Here is a 20277-nt window from a genome sequence, read left to right on the forward strand (position 1 = left end):
CTGACGATGTGGCTCTTAAGTCTTGAAGCCGGTAGTGTGGTCAATCAAAACCAAGTTTTATCAGCTGTCAGCGCCGTTTTCATTCTTCATGACACCATTGTCAGCAAGTGGTACACATTCCTTATAGACGTTTTAGAAAGTGTGTCCCTGTACTCCGACAAGTGGGGCAGATTCATTCGCTATGAGGCCACGGACATGTTCGAACACGATAGCGCCTTTCTGCCATTCTGTCAAGTCTACACATCTATCCACCCTATCCATATGACTGCGCTGGTTCCACCGATCACACCCCTTCGTCTCCACGAATTACGTGTACGGAAGTGGGTTGCATTACCACCTAGTTCTACACCAGAGGACTGCAGGGAGCCCACTGGTGCGGTGTCATCCTCCGTCATACGGCGTCGTTCTGACGTGGTACGGAGGTGCATGGGGTCAGGAAACCCCTCTCCAGACATTTGGATCTCTTACTTCCCACTCGAGAAGCCTTTCCAACGGCGTCAGGAGGCTGAGAGCACCCTATTCCAATAGTGCCATCAAGAAAAAGTCAGTGAGAGTACCTGGAGTTGAGTCGGATCCTCCACATTTCAGTCAGACTCACCGATCACTCAGCTACGGAGGTGGAGCTACATCATTCACAGCGCTCCGAAGTGACCAGCCTGCGCTCTTGACGGGATGGCTAATATTTTTTCTGGTAAGCTATTACTGCGGAGACCTACCGACGCACTCCTGGATGTCCTCTGTGGCAACAGCGCACTGCAGAGGAGACTCACCTGCAGCACGACGAGGGCGTACTTGAGGTCCTGCAGGGCCTCCGGCGCCACGCCCTCCGCCCAGCGCAGGCTGACGGTGGCGGTGCCGTCCGAGGCGGCCGTCACGCCCACGGCGAACGCGTCGCTCGTCGGGGTCACGCCTGCGAATGAGAGCAAACTTCACTGTGCCGCCCAAACAGATGATAAGCACGTAGAGAGGCTGCGGCACGTTATTTAGCGCTACCTACTGTCCGGGGCAGTATACTTTATTATTTGTGTACTTTCCAGTACCTAACAAGAGTAAAATCATAAGAAAAAGTGTACTACAAGATATACGCTAGTGTCCAAAATTAAAGTAACACCCTACTATTTCACCGTCCTTAGACTAATTAGCGGAAGAGTTATGAAAACTGTCAACAGATGTCCTTACGATGGTAGTCTGCACGGAAGATGACATTACGGTCAACGGACAACCACACCAGCAATGACGTCAGGGCACCTATTAAGGGGGGTAGTGTTTGCCGGGTAGTTGCACATCCACAGTCACGGTCGTTGCAGTATGGCAAAAAGAAGAAGCCTACCAGACTCGCTGCGGTGGAGGGTCATAAGAAGAACGGAAGCAGGACAGTCGCAAACCGATGAAGCCCGATGGCTTAATGCGAATCGTTGTGTTGTTTCTCAGATGAGGCGTCAGCTTATACAGACCGAAACTGTATCCCGGAGACTAGGACACGGCCGACTCAGAAAGAGTGGCCCGTTATTTGGGTGTAAGGGCGCGGCGGTACCGCCTTAGCACTGCACTGCACTGCAGCCTGCATCTGACCTCGCACCATCCACTGGGCGTGTCGTATCGAGGCAAACGGTGTACTGAAGGCTTCAGCAGAGTGGCCCTTATTGTCGGAGACCTGCTATGTGTTTACCTCTGGCGTGTCTTCACAGAAAGGAACGTCCAGAGTGGAGTGGCCAATGTGCCAGTTGGATGGTCAAACGGTGGGCCAATGTTCTTCCCACAGATGAGTCCCGATTTGGTATGGAGAGTGATTCTCGACGGATTCGCTTCTGGAGGCCACGTGGAACACGATTTAGGGACCCAAACATTCTGGAAATAGACCGATACCTAGGAGGATCCATAACGGTGTGGACAGGGATTATGTTGAGCACTCTAACACTTCTCCATGAAACTGTGCTGCTGATTCAGAAAGATTTAACTGCTGTCAGGCAACGTGAGAGGATCTTGGGATCTCATGCGGCGTTGTTGCGAAGTGTTTTGGCCCAACAGTTTGTACTGATGGACGATAACGCTCGACCTCATAGAGCACGGGTGATTGATGTTCTTTTTGGAAATAGAAGATATTGGACGCATGGAGCGGCCTGCTCGCTCTCCCAGTTTGGATCCGATAAAGCACGTCTGGGATGCAGTAGGGAGACTGGTTGCATCACGTCAGCATCCACCAAGCACTCTGTAAGAATTGTGAGCAGATTTTCAGAAAGAAAGGAGTTATTTCCTCAACATCAGATTGGTGACATCATTCACAGCAACCCTGTCGTCGTCAGGCTTGTATAGATGCCACAGGTGGTCACACCCCATACTGAGCATATTAACTATTGTCAGAATGTGAGTGGTTGCAAAAAAAAACGAAGAACGTTTTTATCTACCGTTGTGCACCTTGCAGCTGATTACGTTCTGTATTCTTAATATTGATTCTACATTAGTATCGACTGTTGATACTGCTTAGCCGGACGGAGTGGCCGTGCGGTTCTAGGCGCTACAGTCTGGAGCCGAGCGACCGCTACGATCGCAGGTTCGAATCCTGCCTCGGGCATCGATGTGTGTGATGTCCTTAGGTTAGTTTGGTTTAATTAGTTCTAAGTTCTAGGCGACTGATGACCTCAGAAGTTGAGTCGCATAGTGCTCAGAGCCATTAGAACCATTTGATAGTGCTTCGTGGAAAAATGAACGGAACCTTCAAAATTTCCGTTTGTTGCTTTATTTTTGGAGGAGGAGATTAGCGTTTTACGTCCCGTCGACAACGACGTCATTAGAGAAGGAGCACAAGCTCGGATTAGGGAAGGATGCGGAAGGGAATCGGTCGTACCCTTTCAACGGAACCATCCCCTCATTTGCCTGAAGCGATTTAGGGAAATCACGGGAAACCTATATCTGGATGGCCGGACGCGGGTTTGAACCGTCGTCCTCCCGAATGCGAGTCCAGTGTGCTAACCACTGCGCCACCCATCTCGGTTTTCATTTTTGACACCAGTGTACACAGAAACTGAACACAGGTTCTCCACTGGAGAGCGAGCTGCCTCGGTCTCTCAGCCAACCACGCTTTCCTTATGGGTGCACAAGCGGCAGTGGTAACAGCTTCTTTTTTCGATTTCTCGTAAAATAAGCGTTTTCGCACCACATGTACGAGGGCTATTTTGTTTCCAAGCTCAGGTCCGTCAGCAAATCGAAACCAAAGTGATAATGTGGTGAAGTTTTGCGCAGATGTGCTTTGCAGTCTCTCTAGTACGCCCGTCTATCGCATCGTGTCGCATTTTTAATTCTGGGCACATAGTGAGCGTGTAAATTTGCCAAGAAACTAATGCCTTCCGCCAAGTGTGAAGTCCTGCTGAGGGATTTCGCCTGATTTCGTGCAAACCACATAATGTAACTGTCATGCTTTCCCTGCTTCTTCTTCACTGTGCTCAGCTGCATATTGCAGCTGCAGTGAAGATTCTTCTGCAGTGTTTTCGATGTTAGTGTTTGATCACCCACCATGCAGCCTGGACTTGGTTACGTCTGAGTTTCATCTCTTTCGTCACATGAACAGCAGGTTACGAGGATATCATTTTGACAGAGATAATGAGCGGGAGACGAGCGTAGGAAACTGGTGGAAATCGCAGAGCGCCTGCCTTCTGTGAAGAGGGTATGAGAAAGTTGGTATCACTCTTCGACAAATGTCTAAGTCGGAGCAGCCACTGTGTAGAGAAGTAGTTGGAGGACGTAGCTAAATGTTGCAAACAAAACATTGTCGATTGTCACTATGATTTCCGTTTCGTGACCGATCGAAGGTAAAAAAAAATAGCCTTCCTATAATGACGAAAAATGCTCTGTTTTCGGTTTTCTAGGGATCCTTTCAGTTCTTAGTTGATGCCATATTATGAACCTCAGATTTGGTTTACTGGGAAAACAGGGAGGTGGGGAAGGGTAATGTGCTAAAACATCATCCAGTCTTTCATTTTAGGCTGTGCACAAGCGACCTGCCAAAGCTGAGACGAATCTGTTGTCTGTGTCGGAACTTCTGAGTCAAATACTATGGGAGATGGGGATGTTTGCATTCTGGAAAAACAGCTTTAATCAGAGTAGCAATACTAGATGTAGAGAAACGATAGAAAGGGAACTTAATTACATGCGTGGCACTTGATAGACACAGAGAAAGCCTTTGTTAATGTCAAACGAGACAACATGTTTGTGATCTTGAAAAACTGTGGGAATATACTATCAAATCAAAGAGCGATATGGAACCTTAACAAAAATGAGACAGCTGTTGTTGATGGCACGATAAACAAGGAAGTAGTGCAGATTCAAAACGGTTGTGCATTATTGCCCATTATCTTTAACTATTGTATGCTACAGGTTCTTTGAAAAATCAAAGAAGACCCGCAGAGAGTTTGAAATTAGATTGTATTAGATGTAATTTTCATTCCATACGTACACAGTGTGGACATAATCAAGGACGTGGAACATGTCATAAAACAAATATGCACTGTACGTATTTACATAGGAAAGGACATATGCTAATGGAAACATATTGGGAAGGTTTGTTTGGGTGGTCCAGGACGTCTGTGGAGTGCTCCTACCCGTTGGCTTTATTATCAAGCTGTAATCCAATGAATGTCAGCCTCTTTCTTCTTACTGTCATATTTTTGACATGTACTAGAGAAAACGTTTTACAATTTCTGAATTGCATTTAGCGTGTTTTCTCAAAATTTAGTGAAAAAGAATGACTAGCAACCATTTATTAATTTCCATGATAATTTCATTAAGCTACCTTTATAAAACTACACTTGACTTGTCATTTATTGTGATGTTTGTTTAATCTACAAACAAAACAAACTTGGAACATGGTAATATTACCGAAGAAAGGACACTGGTATACACAAGAATAAGTAAGGGTCCTAAGATGGAGCCTTGTGGGACACTGCGAGTAACTAGTTCCCAGTTGGCTTACGAGTCAGATCTTAATGCAGCACGCTTTGCTGCTGACATCCTTCGTTTCCTGTCAAAGACTCAATGTGCAGCATTTCTTGTTAAACCATACTATTCTAATTAACTGAAAAGAACATCATCGTTTATGTAGTCATGACTCTGACAGATCTGAAAGTATGCCAATAGTCTATAAATTATTGTCTAATGAAATAAGAACATTCTCGCTATAGGTGTAAGTAGCATTCTCAGTAGTGGAAGCCTTTAGAAATCCGAACTATGTTGTTTTTAATCAGATGATTAAGAAGCCTATGGTTTACCACCTTTTCTAAAATTTCGAGATCAATATAAAAAGTGAAATTGGATGGGAATTTGATATATTTGATCATCTTTCTAATACAAGGCGTTAATTTCTGCATTCTTCACCTATTTGGGAAATGTTCTACGTATAAGTAACTGTTTACACAAATAACTTAATATGTCATTAAACTCAGAACTCTTTTTAATTAATTTTGTTCATATTTTATTGTAACCACGAGAATGGTTTCAAACGTTTTATACTGGATGTTACTTCTACTGGTGTAGTGATGGTCATATTCATATTACTGAAGTTGTATGGCTGGTTTGAGATATTCCATGGCAGTATCTACCGAACCAGACAACCTACGTCTTTTAAGTAACAGTTTGAAATGTTTGTTAAAAAGTTTTGCAAAGCTGCACACATGTTCCGAACGTATCATTTATTCTTAATTCAATCTGATCCTTAATCATTCATTCTCCGAGTCTCCTCTGTCACTATATCCCGTTTTGTCTTTATCTTGTTGCCTCTACCTTTCTCATGTAATGTTTTTCCTTTGCTGTCTATATTACAATCTTCAATAATTTGCATCATGCCTTGTAATGAGCTACATCATCAACATCTGAGTTCTTCCTGACTGACAGATACAATTTACAGTTTCCTTTTTGTTGTACAAGATACCTTTATTTCTTGAGTAATCCACATTGCTTGTTTTTAGAGTTTGCGTTACTTTTCGGCGAAACAACTTTCAAGAAAAGGTGCGGACTTTATTAATAGAAATGTTGATTATCAACCATAAACAGAAAGACCTGTATGTCATGGTCTGAGAAGGCACTGAGATTGGTTTCGTAGTATAATTTTGTTTATCACGCCTTTCTATTTGCTTTTGAGTAATTAGCTACCGTAATTGAGATATTTGCATAAGAATTAGGTTTGAACGATACTGTTATTGACTGTAATAAGTAGGCGATCAGAGCTTCAAGGCGATTTATGAATGGAACACAATTATCTGCAGATGCTCGGTATATACTTACTATTATAAAAGATGTTTTGCGAAATTCTAGTCCAGTGGCACATGCTTCCACATGCTGCCCTAAGCAGAATTTGTGAATGTCTATTTTTTTAAATTTATGACAGTAACAGGTAAATGTGGCTACTCTCCTTTCTCCATTTTTACTTCACTGAGCTCCTAAACTGTATCTTGTAACACTTAAAACAACTATACCAGTAGTCACATAATGTTCAGAGAAGCAGATCGTATCAACTGGGTTTTATCATATAATTACTTAAATAATTTTATTTCTCAGCCTTCGAATATTTTTATCAATGTGATAGGTAGATTTTCGCGCTGTCACAGATATAATTGGGTGGAAAACATTCTGATTATTACTGAAAATTTTCAGCTAACAACTATTTCTACTGATGTAGGATGCCAGAATCATGTTATTTAGATTCCTTTTTAAACTGAAGATTTGTTTCAGTTATAACCTCTCTTGAAACTTTCTTCCTGTCCTCTCTATCCTGACACTGCTCTGAAACCTGTAACCACTGGCATTTTACCACTCACGACAGTACCTCCTCCTGAAGGGTCTCTGATATTGGTGCGGACAGTTACTCCTTTCCTTCCCTTTTGAGGTGAAGGCAACGGATAGTGTGATCCCACCTACTTAGAGAATCAACAGGAACCCCGCGAATACACGAGGCTGTACCTGACGTAAGCATCTGCTCCAGCTCCAAATCAACTCTGCTGACAGAAAAGATCAAACGAGGTCGATCAGGGTACCTCAGATAGAAACCCAACACTCTCGATGCTGGTGCAACATTTACTACTTTATACTCTATTCTGTATTTATGATCTTTGTCTATCCTATTGCCCATCACACTCACTATAAACACATCTTCCTTGGGGATGTCTTAACAAAATGATCCTAAATCCTCTGTCACCTTACCCACACTAGCAGGAGGATTAAATAATTGATGGTCTAGTATTTTGATCTTAGTGTATCCTGCAAAATGTTAACCTAAACCTCTGGTATCAGAACTACATAACAATAAAACTTGATTTCTGTTTACTGACTTCCCCACAGTCTTACTTTTCAGCTTAATGCTGGAATACTTACTGTCCCCTGTCACGAGCCACTCTTGTCTGAGGCTCATTTGTTTTTGACTGAAGGAAGCAACAGATCAAAATTTTCACATTTACCACAAGGTTGTCAGATGAAGCAGTATGTCTGCTTCTGCTGTTACTTATCGCCACTTTCGACCTCTCTGCGCCCTTCTCCCTCATTATACTACCGATATCTTCCATGATGATGATGATGAAGTCCTATACTCTTTGACAGAGCGTAGGGGACGATGCGGGAGACCCGCACCGCTGTATTGGGCAAGGTCCTAGCGGAGGTGGTTTGCCGTTGCCTTCCTCCGACCGTAATGGGGATGAATGATGATGAATATAACAACACCCAGTCATCTCGGGGCAGGTGAAAATCCCTCACACTACCGGGAATCGAACCCGGGACCCCGTGCTCGGGAAGCGAGAACGCTACCGCGAGACCACGAGCTGCGGACATATCTTCCATAGCCTAATGTAATTCAGCCCGAAGGGCAGCAATTTTCCCTTCCTGTTGCACTATCTTCCTATCTCTAGAACATATCCTCATTTACTTCCCAGGTTCCTACACCGCAAAAGTCACACCACACCACGGAGCTAATAATTACACAGCATTTATTGCGCCAAAATGTAAACAAAAATGCGATATTTTCGCGTTTTCCAGCGTAATACATTCAAAAAAAGTAGTATTTAACAGTTAACTTGAAACAGACACTAATACAAACTTTTACTGACTAACCTGTGCTGAGCTGTTACTACAATTTAAATAACTTACCTTTACGAGAGCACAAAACAAGTGCGGACTGCTGACATTTAGGTACGCAAACACATGCCCATAGAATAGGCAAGATAAGCCGATAGCACCTGTGATGTTGCAACCACAGTCAAATCAGAATTCAAAAGCAGGATCGTCACCGAAGTACAATAGTTAGCACTGAAAGCATCTTTATTAGGAATGCCAACGTACAGGCAGAGGAGGACTCAACTCCCGGACAGAGAATGCTGCTATTTATATAAATATCGAATATTTCGGAATATGCAAACACTACAAAGATAATAAATTTCTAGGACCTTCCAAAAATGGTAAATCACTAGTGACTGGGTTTGACCTGATGACCTGCAGCACACGACGCTAACTACAACGCCACACTGCATCCTGCAGGGCTCACCGCAGAACAGCTGTCCTCGCTAAAAGGCAGAGGACCTAGGAGCCATGTCAATCAAAATGGTTATGATTGTGGGGAGAGAGTATAATATGGAAATAAATAAATAAAAAACAAAAGTAATGAAATCTGATTAAGAAGAAAAAATCGAAGTCGAAATTTACAAAGGTAACGACTTACTTGAGCAAGTTGACTCATTTACTTCTTTAGTTAATAAGATCAGTAAGAATGGATGGCAGAAAGCAGAAGTCAGAAGTAGAAATGCTCAAGAAAAACCTGTCTTCAACAAGAAGAAGGAAATCTTAAATTCAGAGAACACCTATCTCGAAATCAGGAACATGTAGCTCAAAGCCAATGTTTGGTGTGTGGTTTGAACGCTTGGGACTGAAGATAGAAGAAACTACACTGAAGCGCCAAAGAAACTGGTATATACATCCGTATTCAAATAAAGAGGAATATAAACAGGCAGAATACGGCGAATGCCGGCAACGCTAATATAAGACAATAAGTGTCTGGCGCAGTTGTTAGATTGATTAGTCTGCTAAAATGGCAGGTTATCAAGACTTAAGTGAGTTTGAACGTCGTGTTATAGTCAACGCACGAGCGATGGGACGACCATTTTACGAGTGTACAGTGAACATCAGAAATCCGGTAAAACATCAAATCTCCGACGTCACTGCGGCCGGAAAAAGATCCTACAAGGACGGGACCAACGACGACAGAGGAGAACCGTTTAGCGTGACATAAGTGCAACCCTTCGGCAAATTGCTGCAGATTCCAATGCTGGGCCATCAACAAGTGTCAGTGTACGAACCATTCAACGAAACATCATCGATATGGGATTTCGGAGACGAAGGCCCACTCGTGTACTTTGATGACTGCTCGACACAAAGCTTTACCCCTCATCTGGGCCCGTCAACACCGACATTGGACTGTTGGTGACTGGAAACATGTTGCCTGGTCAGACGCGTCTCGTTTCAAATTGTATCGAGCGGTTGGACGTGTACGGGGATGCAGACAGCCTCATGAATCCACGGACTCTGATTGTCAGCAGGTGACTGCCCAAGATGGTGGAGGCTCTATAATGGTGTGGGGCGTGTGCAGTTGGAGTGATATGGGATCCGGGACCCCTGATATGACTCTGACAGGTGACATACGTAATCATTCTGTCTGATCACCTGCATCCATTCATATCGACTGTGCATTCCGACGGACTTTGGCAATTCCTGCAGGACAATGCGACACGCCACACGTCCAGAATTACTACAGACTGGCTGCAGGAATACTCTTCTGTGTCTAAACACTTCCGCTGGCTACCAAACCCCTCAGGCATGAACATTATTGAGCATATCTGGGACGCCTTGCAACGTGCTGTTCAGAAGAGATTTACACCCCCTCGTACTCTTACGGATTTATGGACGCTCCTGCAGGGTTCAGAGGTGTCAATTCCCTCCAGCACTACTACAGACATTAGTCGAGTCCACGCCACGTCGTGGTGCGCCACTTCTGAATGCTCGCTGACGCCCTACACAATATTAGGCAGGAGTACTAATTTCTTTGACTCTTCTGTGTAAACGCTTTCGAAATATGGTGTTATACATGGTGTTGCTCAGAGTAACGTGGACTGACATGGCTACAAACGATGTGGTTCTTAAAAGAGTGGATGAGAAAGAGAAGTCTATAGAAATCATTGGTCAAAAGAAGAAAGAAACTTATTGTGCATGTACCATTATAGGCTCCTGAACATGATAATAGAGGGGTGAGTTAAGGGAAAGGGGCGTATAGACAGGCCATAAGTAAGATTCGTCTTGAGTCGGCAGTCTTTTGAATTATACGGCTATGAATTCTTCAGCGACAGAGTTCTTGGATTTTCTCAGTTAACGTACCGTTTGAAATTTTGATAGAAACTCAATATTCCAATATTTGTCGGTGAGCCATGCGCACTGGCTTCGCGGCCACAGTAGCGCCTCTCTGGGTATCGATGGTCGTCCGCGGTTGAATCTTCCGATCAGAGACGCTGGTCTGAGGGTCTGTGAGTGGAAGGCCACTTAAGCGCGCGGTACGTGTCCGCTGCTCTCGAGTCCTTCAAGTTTGGTCCTGCGGTGCTGCGAGGATATTCCGCGAGGCGACGGGTCACGCGGGTGCTGGTAGAGAGAGAGAGAGAGAGAGAGAGGGGGGGGGGGGGCGTTGTCCGTTGTTGTGAGTGTTCGGAGACGGCGGGGTCGCTGAGTATTGAGTCCGACGAGAGTACTGGACCCCAGTCTCAGGGGACAGTTTGCAGTTTGCACTGGTGGTCACCAGCAGCGGTGACCGCTTGTTAGTTTGTTGGCTAAAAGGCCGTTTCAAGCATTAGTGTGTCCCGCAGCCTGGTTACAGTTCCGCTATTGCACAATATTCTGTGACCGGATTGCACTACTGAGCGTGATTTGATATTTTGCCGACTTTGCACCTTTCAAGTTTCTCTCGCCAGTTAAGAAATGTCTTAGCTTCAGGTGGCTGTAATTTAGTACGGCGTGCATATTTAAAGAACTGTCATGCACTGTTGTAGTTGTTTCACCGTACTTTAGATATTTTGTGCTTTAAACGGAGTTCCTTTTACTCAACCATTACGTAAAGATTACCTGGATGGATGATCACTGAATTGTTTACAATTCTAATACGATCAAGTGGGCTGACCCTGTTGCTTCTCGTAAATCGAGGATGCGAACTAGTCGCTAACTTACTGAGCGCGTGTGGAATACGAGTAATTCACTAAAACTGTTTGCACGACTGTTGCTCCAGAATTGTATCATTAAGTCATGTAGTCTTGTTTTGCATTAGTCAAATAGTTACTTCTTATTTGAAGCGCCTTGAAGTCATTCAAATTGTTGGTTTGTTAAGTTGGTATGAGAGGTAGCAATCATCTATTTGCTTAATTCACAGATGGCTAAATTAAAAGGTTAAAATTGAATGGATATGTGGCGTTTAATGCCAAGGAATAATTCTAATACTTGTAACTGCTTTTCATTGCAAATTTGCTTTGTGTGTGTGTGTGTGTGTGTGTGTGTGTGTGTGTGTGTGTGTGTGCGCGCGCGTTAGTGCGTGCATGTTAGCGCACGTGCTTGGGGCTACGTATGTTTGTTGCCCTTATTAAACATCTTAATTCAGTGCTGTGAGTTCTTGTCTATGTGAGTTGGTAATAGGTTTATGTTACAGACATCATAAGTTATTCCAACTGGAAGTGCCATGACGTGGACTATTGTAAAGAGAAAGGCCAGCAAGTGCACTGAAGGATCTACCATTTGTAAAACTAATGCCAGTAACGTGGCGCATAAACCCCTTCCACAAGTTAACTACTGTTCTTTATCCCTTGGTTGTCAACGGATTTGCAACGGTGGTATCTGATGTTTAACTGATTGTCTTGAGTGGTTTCTCTGTTCAGCCGTTTGTGAAATTATGTGGTGTAATTATTTTCTTTAAGGAGAAAAGATCGTAATTCAAGATTCTTATAATTCTTCGTTCAAACTGTTTATTGTCAATGTTATTTTTCTGTCAGCAATCGGAGTTGTGAAATTGATAATGTTCTTTAATACTGGTTATCAGAGTTTATTTAAAGTTTTCTAAATGGACCATCCGTGTTAAAGTGTTTAATGTTTTGAAGAGGCTAACAATAAATCAATTTTTAAGGTGTGTTTGTAAAGTGGCATGGTACCATACCACTCCCATCCCGATCCAACCATGTCAGTAGTCTGTAAGACTTAATCCCTGACGACGATGATGGAGGCAATTATCGAAAGTTTGGGATTTTAACCAAATTTATCACAGTAAGTTAATTGGGAACTTTTTGTCCAATCTTCTGATTGGTTTGATGTGGCCCGCCATGAATTTTTCTCCTTTGCCAGCCTCTTCGACTCAGAGTAGCAGTTGCACCCTACGTCCTCCATTATTTGTTGGATGTATCCAAAATCTCTGTCATCACCTTCAGTTTTTATCCACTACAGCTCTCTCTATTATCATGGAAATTATTCCTGGATATCTTAACAAGTGTCCAGCCATCCTTCTTTTTTGTGCCGAATCTGCGGCGAACTTCCTCATTCCTGCTTAGGTATATAGCCAACATTATAAAAGATGGGGTATGTAAGACCTCTGGAGAAATGAAGAGGAAATAAGAAAGACGTGAAGAGTGGACATCTGCTATCAACTTAACTGCTGCCAACGAGTGCTCGTATTTATCACAACAGAAGAAAAGAAGACTAGGACAGTTGGTAATGGGGCAGACGGAGTCCCAACTGAGAATTTTTGGAAGTTGCAGAATTGACCTTACAACGAAGGAAAACCTCCAGAAAATCTCGATTAGAATTGGAGGATAGGAGCTATTATTTGTTTTATTCTTGGATAATATGGCCCAGACTAGAAATATGGAAGTCTAGTTCACATACAAGTGCATTTCTTCATGTGCGTAACAGAGAAAAGTCGATGATTTGGTGGATATGTGCAGGGTACAAGTATTGGCGTCGGTGTTTCCTACTATTAATCGTTTAATGTAGTCGTCCTGCTAATGCCTTGAAAGGGAGAAAGTTCTTGTTTGGTTTTGTAATTGTTGAATTCATTTTCGAAATAAGACCTTACGTGCGCTCAACGTTTAAACGCACTCACATATCTAGACTATAGATGGCAGATTGGTGTATGTGCATTCTGAGGTGTCCTCGGATTATTTTTGACCTTTTTCATTAATTTCTAACCGTTTTCATGTAGAGCAACAGTGAAAGAAGCGAAACATCGACAACTGGACGTTTGATTGCTTGCTGTAGTGCATATAGTTATCATGTGGCAGTTGGCTGACCTGCTAGCATATCGAATAGTCGCATATGGGAGGCAGCAGACATGTACAGGCAGCAGATCGGAAGACAGCAGCTGCACTCTGTGGGGTGGTTGGGTCATATTGCGGCAGGTGTCTGCCGTTTGTCGCCCTAAATCATAGCTGTTTTTCCCAAAAGCAAACCAATGAGCAACGTCTGAGCTGCAGTTGGAGAGCCTCACAGTACGCCTAACAGCAAAATATCCGAAACTAGGAGTATCACTCTCCTAGTGACTTGCGAATATAGCTTCTAGCTTATTAATTGTACCACATACGTATGACACACTGTGTGGAGCAAATGACTTATTCCAATTATCTTCGAGCTTAATGCCGAAATATATGATTTCCGCCCAAATTCTGTTATTGTCGACGTCTTGTACTGATCACTTAATTTACACAACAATGTAACAAAATGGGTACGGGCTATTCACACACTGCGTTCCTGGCATTTGAACACGGCTTCGATGAAATAACACGACTCACAAAACGCGGATAAGCACTGTCTTCTACCTCTCGCACTCAACAGGTGATTTCTGTGACAATAATGGAGCGTAAGCTTTGAATTTCATCCTCCCTCTACTTCACCATCCTAAAGACAAACCTATTTATATAAATTTCAATAATAATCAATAGTAAATAGCGTATAGCAGGTGGGGAGGAGGGGTAACTGTGCAGAGACAACTGAGAGTGACGGGAAAAGAATTAATATTTTCATGTTCAGGGGAGCCATATTAGTGAAGAATACCACTTACTTTCGAAACCCCATGAACCCATGCCGACCTGTGTAATTCCTCAGTAGCATGAGACGCAGTAAACAACTAAGCTCCAACCCGCTGTTTGGGAAGAGGGAGTCCTATTGAGAATATCTAGAAGATTCAACAAATGAAACGAGACAGATGGGGAAAAAAACGTGTATAAACTGCTTATTATTTCACAGGTAATCAACATAACTTTTAATACAGCTATCTCACTGTGAGACAAGACAGCTAAAGTCTTGATGCGAAAACATTTGCAGTTCTCTATGGAAACATGAATGTACTCATGCGCGCCCCTCTTCTTCTGAAACAAACCGACGACCACAAATGTCCGTCTTCAGGGCTCCAGAAATAAAGCAAACATATGGGGAAAGATCGGTATAGTATGGAGGATATGTACCGGCCTCCGGGCGAAACTTTTGCAGCGGAAATCGAAACAGTATCGCTCTGTTACAGGATAATGCCTGCCCACATGTTGCTAAGGTTGTCTTGACTGCGGTGCAGAAGTTTAGCTGGGAAAGCCCACACACATCCTCCGTACAGTCCTGATCTCTCCCCATGCGATTTCCATATTTTTGGCGTTCCGAAGTAACATAAGAGTGGCCATTTATTTGATTCGGATGAACAAGTGGACACCTGGGTACAATTATGGTTCTATAGGCAGCTGCGAACGTTTTTGCACGAAGGCAGTGACTCTTGTTTCACAGTAGGATAAAGTAGTTAACAGTTATGGCAATTAATTTTGAAATAACAAGCAGTTTACTTACTTTCTTCCGCCTGTCTACTTTGCATTTGACTGCCCATTATGACTTGGTACAGGTATGCAAGTACGCCCTATCAGCGGGTGCGTAAATACGTTTGTTTGCAAGGCCATCTTTCGCGGCAGCTGTTAACATGTGTAACTATAGCTTATCTGCCTTGAGCTGACTGCAATCTGATTAAAAAGAATTACACCAGGCGCGTTTCGCTTTTATTTACAAAGCATCTTCTGTCGTTATTTTGTGAATTGGATACATATGTCTGTACATTTGCTTTTTTGATTTTTTTAGGTTAAAACAGCGTTTTCTTTAAACGTTTGTCTGCAACCTACTTCCGGTATTTCTTTACATAATCTGCTCCCTCCCCTGCTGCTAGCAGTGCCTGGTGTCGACAGGGTCCATTTCATATCTGCAGTAGTCAGGTCTAGGCATTCTGCGTTATTCCTTGTGCTGCACTATTTACAACTGAGTTTCTGTAAGAGAGAGAGAGAGAGAGAGAGAGAGAGAGAGAGAGAGGGAGAGAGAGAGAGAATTGAAATTGTCTTGTATGTAGGTAGAGACGTGAGAGGAGTGGACATTTTTTTTGCAAGCGGGCTGGATTGGGTTGCTTTGGAAAGGAGACCAGACAGACCGTCCCCTTTCAAAGGAAAGATCCCGGCATCTGCCTGAAGCGATTTAGGGGAATCACGGAAAACGTAAATCAGGACGGTCGGACACGGGACTGAACCGTCGTCCTCGCGAATGCGAATCCAGCGTGCTAGCCACTGCGCCACCTCGCTCGCTTTGCAAGCGTTGGGGGGGGGGGGGGGGGGATGGAAAAAGAGCGATGGGCGTGGACAGTGATGGTAGTGGTAAATGGAGCCTGTGGTTATATGTGTACTTTTAATGTTATATTAAGTGGTCAATTGTGTTGTTGTTGTTGTGGTCTTCAGTCCTGAGACTGGTTTGATGCAGCTCTCCATGCTACTCTATCCTGTGCAAGCTCCTTCATCTCCCAGTACCTATTGCAACCTACATCCTTCTGAATCTGCTTAGTGTATTCATCTCTTGGTCTCCCTCTACGATTTTTACCCTCCACGCTGCCCTCCAATGCTAAATTGGTGATCCCTTGATGCCTCAGAACATGTCCTACCAACCGATCCCTTCTTCTGGTCAAGTTGTGCCACAAACTTCTCTTCTCCCCAATCCTATTCAATACTTCCTCATTAGTTATGTGATCTACCCATCTAATCTTCAGCATTCTTCTGTAGCACCACATTTCGAAAGCTTCTATTCTCTTCTTGTCCAAACTATTTATCGTCCATGTTTCAATTCCATACATGGCTACACTCCATACGAATACTTTCAGAAATGACTTCCTGACGCTTAAATCAATACTGGATGTTAACAAATTTCTCTTCTTCAGAAACGCTTTCCTTGCCATTGCCAGCCTACATTTTATATCCTCTCTACTTCGACCATCATCAGTTATTTTGCTCCCCAAATAGCAAAACTCCTTTACTACTTTAAGTGCCTCATTTCCTAATCTAATTCCCTCAGCATCACCCGACTTAATTAGACTACATTCCATTATCCTTGTTTTGCTTTTGTTGATGTTCATCTTATATCCTCCTTTCAAGACACTGTCCATTCCATTCAACTGCTCTTCCAAGTCCTTTGCTGTCTCTGACAGAATTACAATGTCATCGGCGAACCTCAAAGTTTTTATTTCTTCTCCATGAATTTTAATACCTACTCCGAATTTTTCTTTTGTTTCCTTTACTGCTTGCTCAATATACAGATTGAACAACATCGGGGAGAGGCTACAACCCTGTCTTACTCCCTTCCCAACCACTGCTTCCCTATCATGTCCCTCGACTCTTATAACTGCCATCTGGTTTCTGTACAAATTGTAAATAGCCTTTCGCTCCCTGTATTTTACCCCCGCCACCTTTAGAATTTGAAAGAGAGTATTCCAGTCAACATTGTCAAAAGCTTTCTCTAAGTCTACAAATGCTAGAAACGTAGGTTTGCCTTTCCTTAATCTTTCTTCTAAGATAAGTCGTAAGGTCAGTATTGCCTCACGTGTTCCAGTGTTTCTACGGAATCCAAACTGATCTTCCCCGAGGTTGGCTTCTACTAGTTTTTCCATTCGTCTGTAAAGAATTCGTGTTAGTATTTTGCAGCTGTGACTTATTAAGCTGATAGTTCGGTAATTTTCACATCTGTCAACACCTGCTTTCTTTGGGATTGGAATTATTATATTATTCTTGAAGTCTGAGGGTATTTCGCCTGTTTCATACATCTTGCTCACCAGATGGTAGAGTTTTGTCAGGACTGGCTCTCCCACGGCCGTCAGTAGTTCCAATGGAATATTGTCTACTCCGGGGGCCTTGTTTCGACTCAGGTCTTTCAGTGCTCTGTCAAACTCTTCACGCAGTCTCATATCTCCCATTTCATCTTCATCTACATCCTCTTCCATTTCCATAATATTGTCCTCAAGTACATCGCCCTTGTATAGACCCTCTATATACTCCTTCCACCTTTCTGCTTTCCCTTCTTTGCTTAGAACTGGGTTTCCATCTGAGCTCTTGATATTCATACAAGTCGTTCTCTTATCTCCAAAGGTCTCTTTAATTTTCCTGTAGGCGGTATCTATCTTACCCCTAGTGAGACAGGCCTCTACAACCTTACATTTGTCCTCTAGCCATCCCTGCTTAGCCATTTTGCACTTCCTGTCGATCTCATTTTTGAGACGTTTGTATTCCTTTGTGCCTGTTTCACTTACTGCATTTTTATATTTTCTCCTTTCATCAATTAAATTCAATATTTCTTCTGTTACCCAAGGATTTCTACTAGCCCTCGTCTTTTTACCTACTTGATCCTCTGCTGCCTTCACTACTTCATCCCTCAAAGCTACCCATTCTTCTTCTACTGTATTTATTTCCCCCATTCCTGTCAATTGCTCCCTTATGCTCTCCCTGAATCTCTGTACAACCTCTGCTTCTTTTAGTTTATCCAGGTCCCATCTCCTTAAATTCCCACTTTTTTGCAGTTTCTTCAGTTTTAATCTACAGGTCATAACCAATAGATTGTGGTCAGAGTCCACATCTGCCCCTGGAAATGTCTTACAATTTAAAACCTGGTTCCTAAATCTCTGTCTTACCATTATATAATCTATCTGATACCTTTTAGTATCTCCAGGGTTCTTCCACGTATACAACCTTCTTTCATGATTCTTAAACCAAGTGTTAGTTATGATTATGTTGTGCTCTGTGCAAAATTCGACCAGGCGGCTTCCTCTTTAATTTCTGTCCCCCAATCCATATTCACCTACTATGTTTCCTTCTCTCCCTTTTCCTACACTCGAATTCCAGTCACCCATGACTATTAAATTTTCGTCTCCCTTCACAATCTGAATAATTTCTTTTATTTCATCATACATTTCTTCAATTTCTTCGTCATCTGCAGAGCTAGTTGGCATATAAACTTGTACTACTGTAGTAGGCGTGGGCTTCGTATCTATCTTGGCCACAATAATGCGTTCACTATGCTGTTTGTAGTAGCTTACCCGCATTCCTATTTTCCTATTCATTATTAAACCTACTCCTGCATTACCCCTATTTGATTTTGTGTTTATAACCCTGTAGTCACCTGACCAGAAGTCTTGTTCCTCCTGCCACCGAACTTCACTAATTCCCACTATATCTAACTTCAACCTATCCATTTCCCTTTTTAAATTTTCTAACCTACCTGCCCGATTAAGGGATCTGACATTCCACGCTCCGATCCGTAGAACGCCAGTTTTCTTTCTCCTGATAACGACATCCTCTTGAGTAGTCCCCGCCCGGAGATCCGAATGGGGGACTATTTTACCTCCGGAATATTTTACCCAAGAGGACGCCATCATCATGTAATCATACAGTAAAGCTGCATGCCCTCGGGAAAAATTACGGCTGTAGTTTCCCCTTGCTTTCAGCCGTTCGCAGTACCAGCACAGCAAGGCCGTTTTGGTTATTGTTACAAGGCCAGATCAGTCAATCATCCAGACTGTTGCCCTTGCAACTACTGAAAAGGCTGCTGCCCCTCTTCAGGAACCACACGTTTGTCTGGCCTCTCAACAGATACCCCTCCGTTGTGGCTGCACCTCCTGTACGGCTATCTGTATCGCTGAGGCACGCAAGCCTCCCCACCAACGGCAAGGTCCATGTTTCATGGGGGGGGGGGGGGGGGAAGTGGTCAATTACACACAGAATATGCAATGTTTTCAAAAACAAGGCATAAAAATAGCACACCAAACCAACAACTCAATTCAGAAATACCTCGCAAAAACAATAGGAGAGAGTGATGTACATCAGGAATCAGGAATATTCCAACTGAAATGCAATACATGTGATGGAAGATACATAGGTCAAACCAGGAGGACATTTGACACCAGATACAAAGAACATGTAAGACCATGGAAGTATAGGACAAATCAATTTTTGCAGAACACTTACAGCAACACCAACTTAAAATTACAACCAGAGACACGGACATGAAAAACATAGGGATAAACAACGAAAAGCGCCTCCTCACCTTACAGGAACACTACCACATCCAAAAAAACATAACAGAAAAGAAACAACTCATAAACGATCAGATCAAGTTGGCAAACCACACTCTCTTTAAACTGATTGAGCACTTGATACAACATTAAAAGTACACTTATAACGACAGGCTCCATTTATCACTACCATTTCCTCCCAGATATTCTGTCCTATAAGCACTGTCCAGGCCCATTCCTGTGTTTCCTCTCCCCCCCCCCCCCCCCCCACTACCCCCAGCTTGGAAAAAAAAGACAATTTCACTGACTGTCTCTCTCTCTCTCTCTTTCTCTCTGTCCCTCCCACACACACACACAAAATCGTGTCACAGGTTGACAAGACCACGTGAACGAGGACTAACGAATAGGCTTAAACACTGTCGCAGTGAAGAAAGAAAAACAGTTAAGAAAGTCGATTGTAAATAGTGCAGCACAAGGAATAACGCAGAATGCCTACACCTGACTACTGCAGATGTGAAATGGATCCTGTCGACACCAGGCACTGCTAGCAGCAGGGGAAGGAGCAGATTATGTAAAGAAATACCGGAAATAGTTTGCAGACAAACTTTTAAAGAAAACACTGTTTTAACCTAAAACAAACAAAAAAGCAAATGTACAGACATATGTATCCAATTCACAGAATAACGACAGAAGATGCTTTGTAAATAAAAGCGAAACGCGTCTGGTGTAATTCTTTTTAATCAGATTGCAGTCAGCTCAAGGCAGACAACCTGTAGTAACAGAGGGGTATGTAAATGATCAGAGCTGCAGTTGTCTGGGACAGGTAGAACCGCCAGGTGTTCAGTGTTGTGACGAGGAATGGTGGCGTATACGAGGGGCGCGAACAGCGT

The 20277-nt window shown here is 43.2% G+C and overlaps 1 protein-coding gene across 1 annotated transcript in view; it reads right to left on the minus strand.

Moving 5' to 3' along the window:
* LOC124711481 (proteoglycan 4-like) overlaps positions 1-20277 on the minus strand; it is a 131324-nt gene that overhangs the window by 59468 nt on the left and 51579 nt on the right. Inside the window, exon 5 of the mRNA XM_047241589.1 lies at positions 771-910. Coding sequence (XP_047097545.1) covers positions 771-910 — 140 coding nt within the window. The remainder of the gene's footprint in view (positions 1-770; positions 911-20277) is intronic.

The sequence above is a fragment of the Schistocerca piceifrons genome, chromosome 8 (assembly GCF_021461385.2).
Source record: "Schistocerca piceifrons isolate TAMUIC-IGC-003096 chromosome 8, iqSchPice1.1, whole genome shotgun sequence".
Lineage (NCBI taxonomy): Eukaryota > Metazoa > Arthropoda > Insecta > Orthoptera > Acrididae > Schistocerca > Schistocerca piceifrons.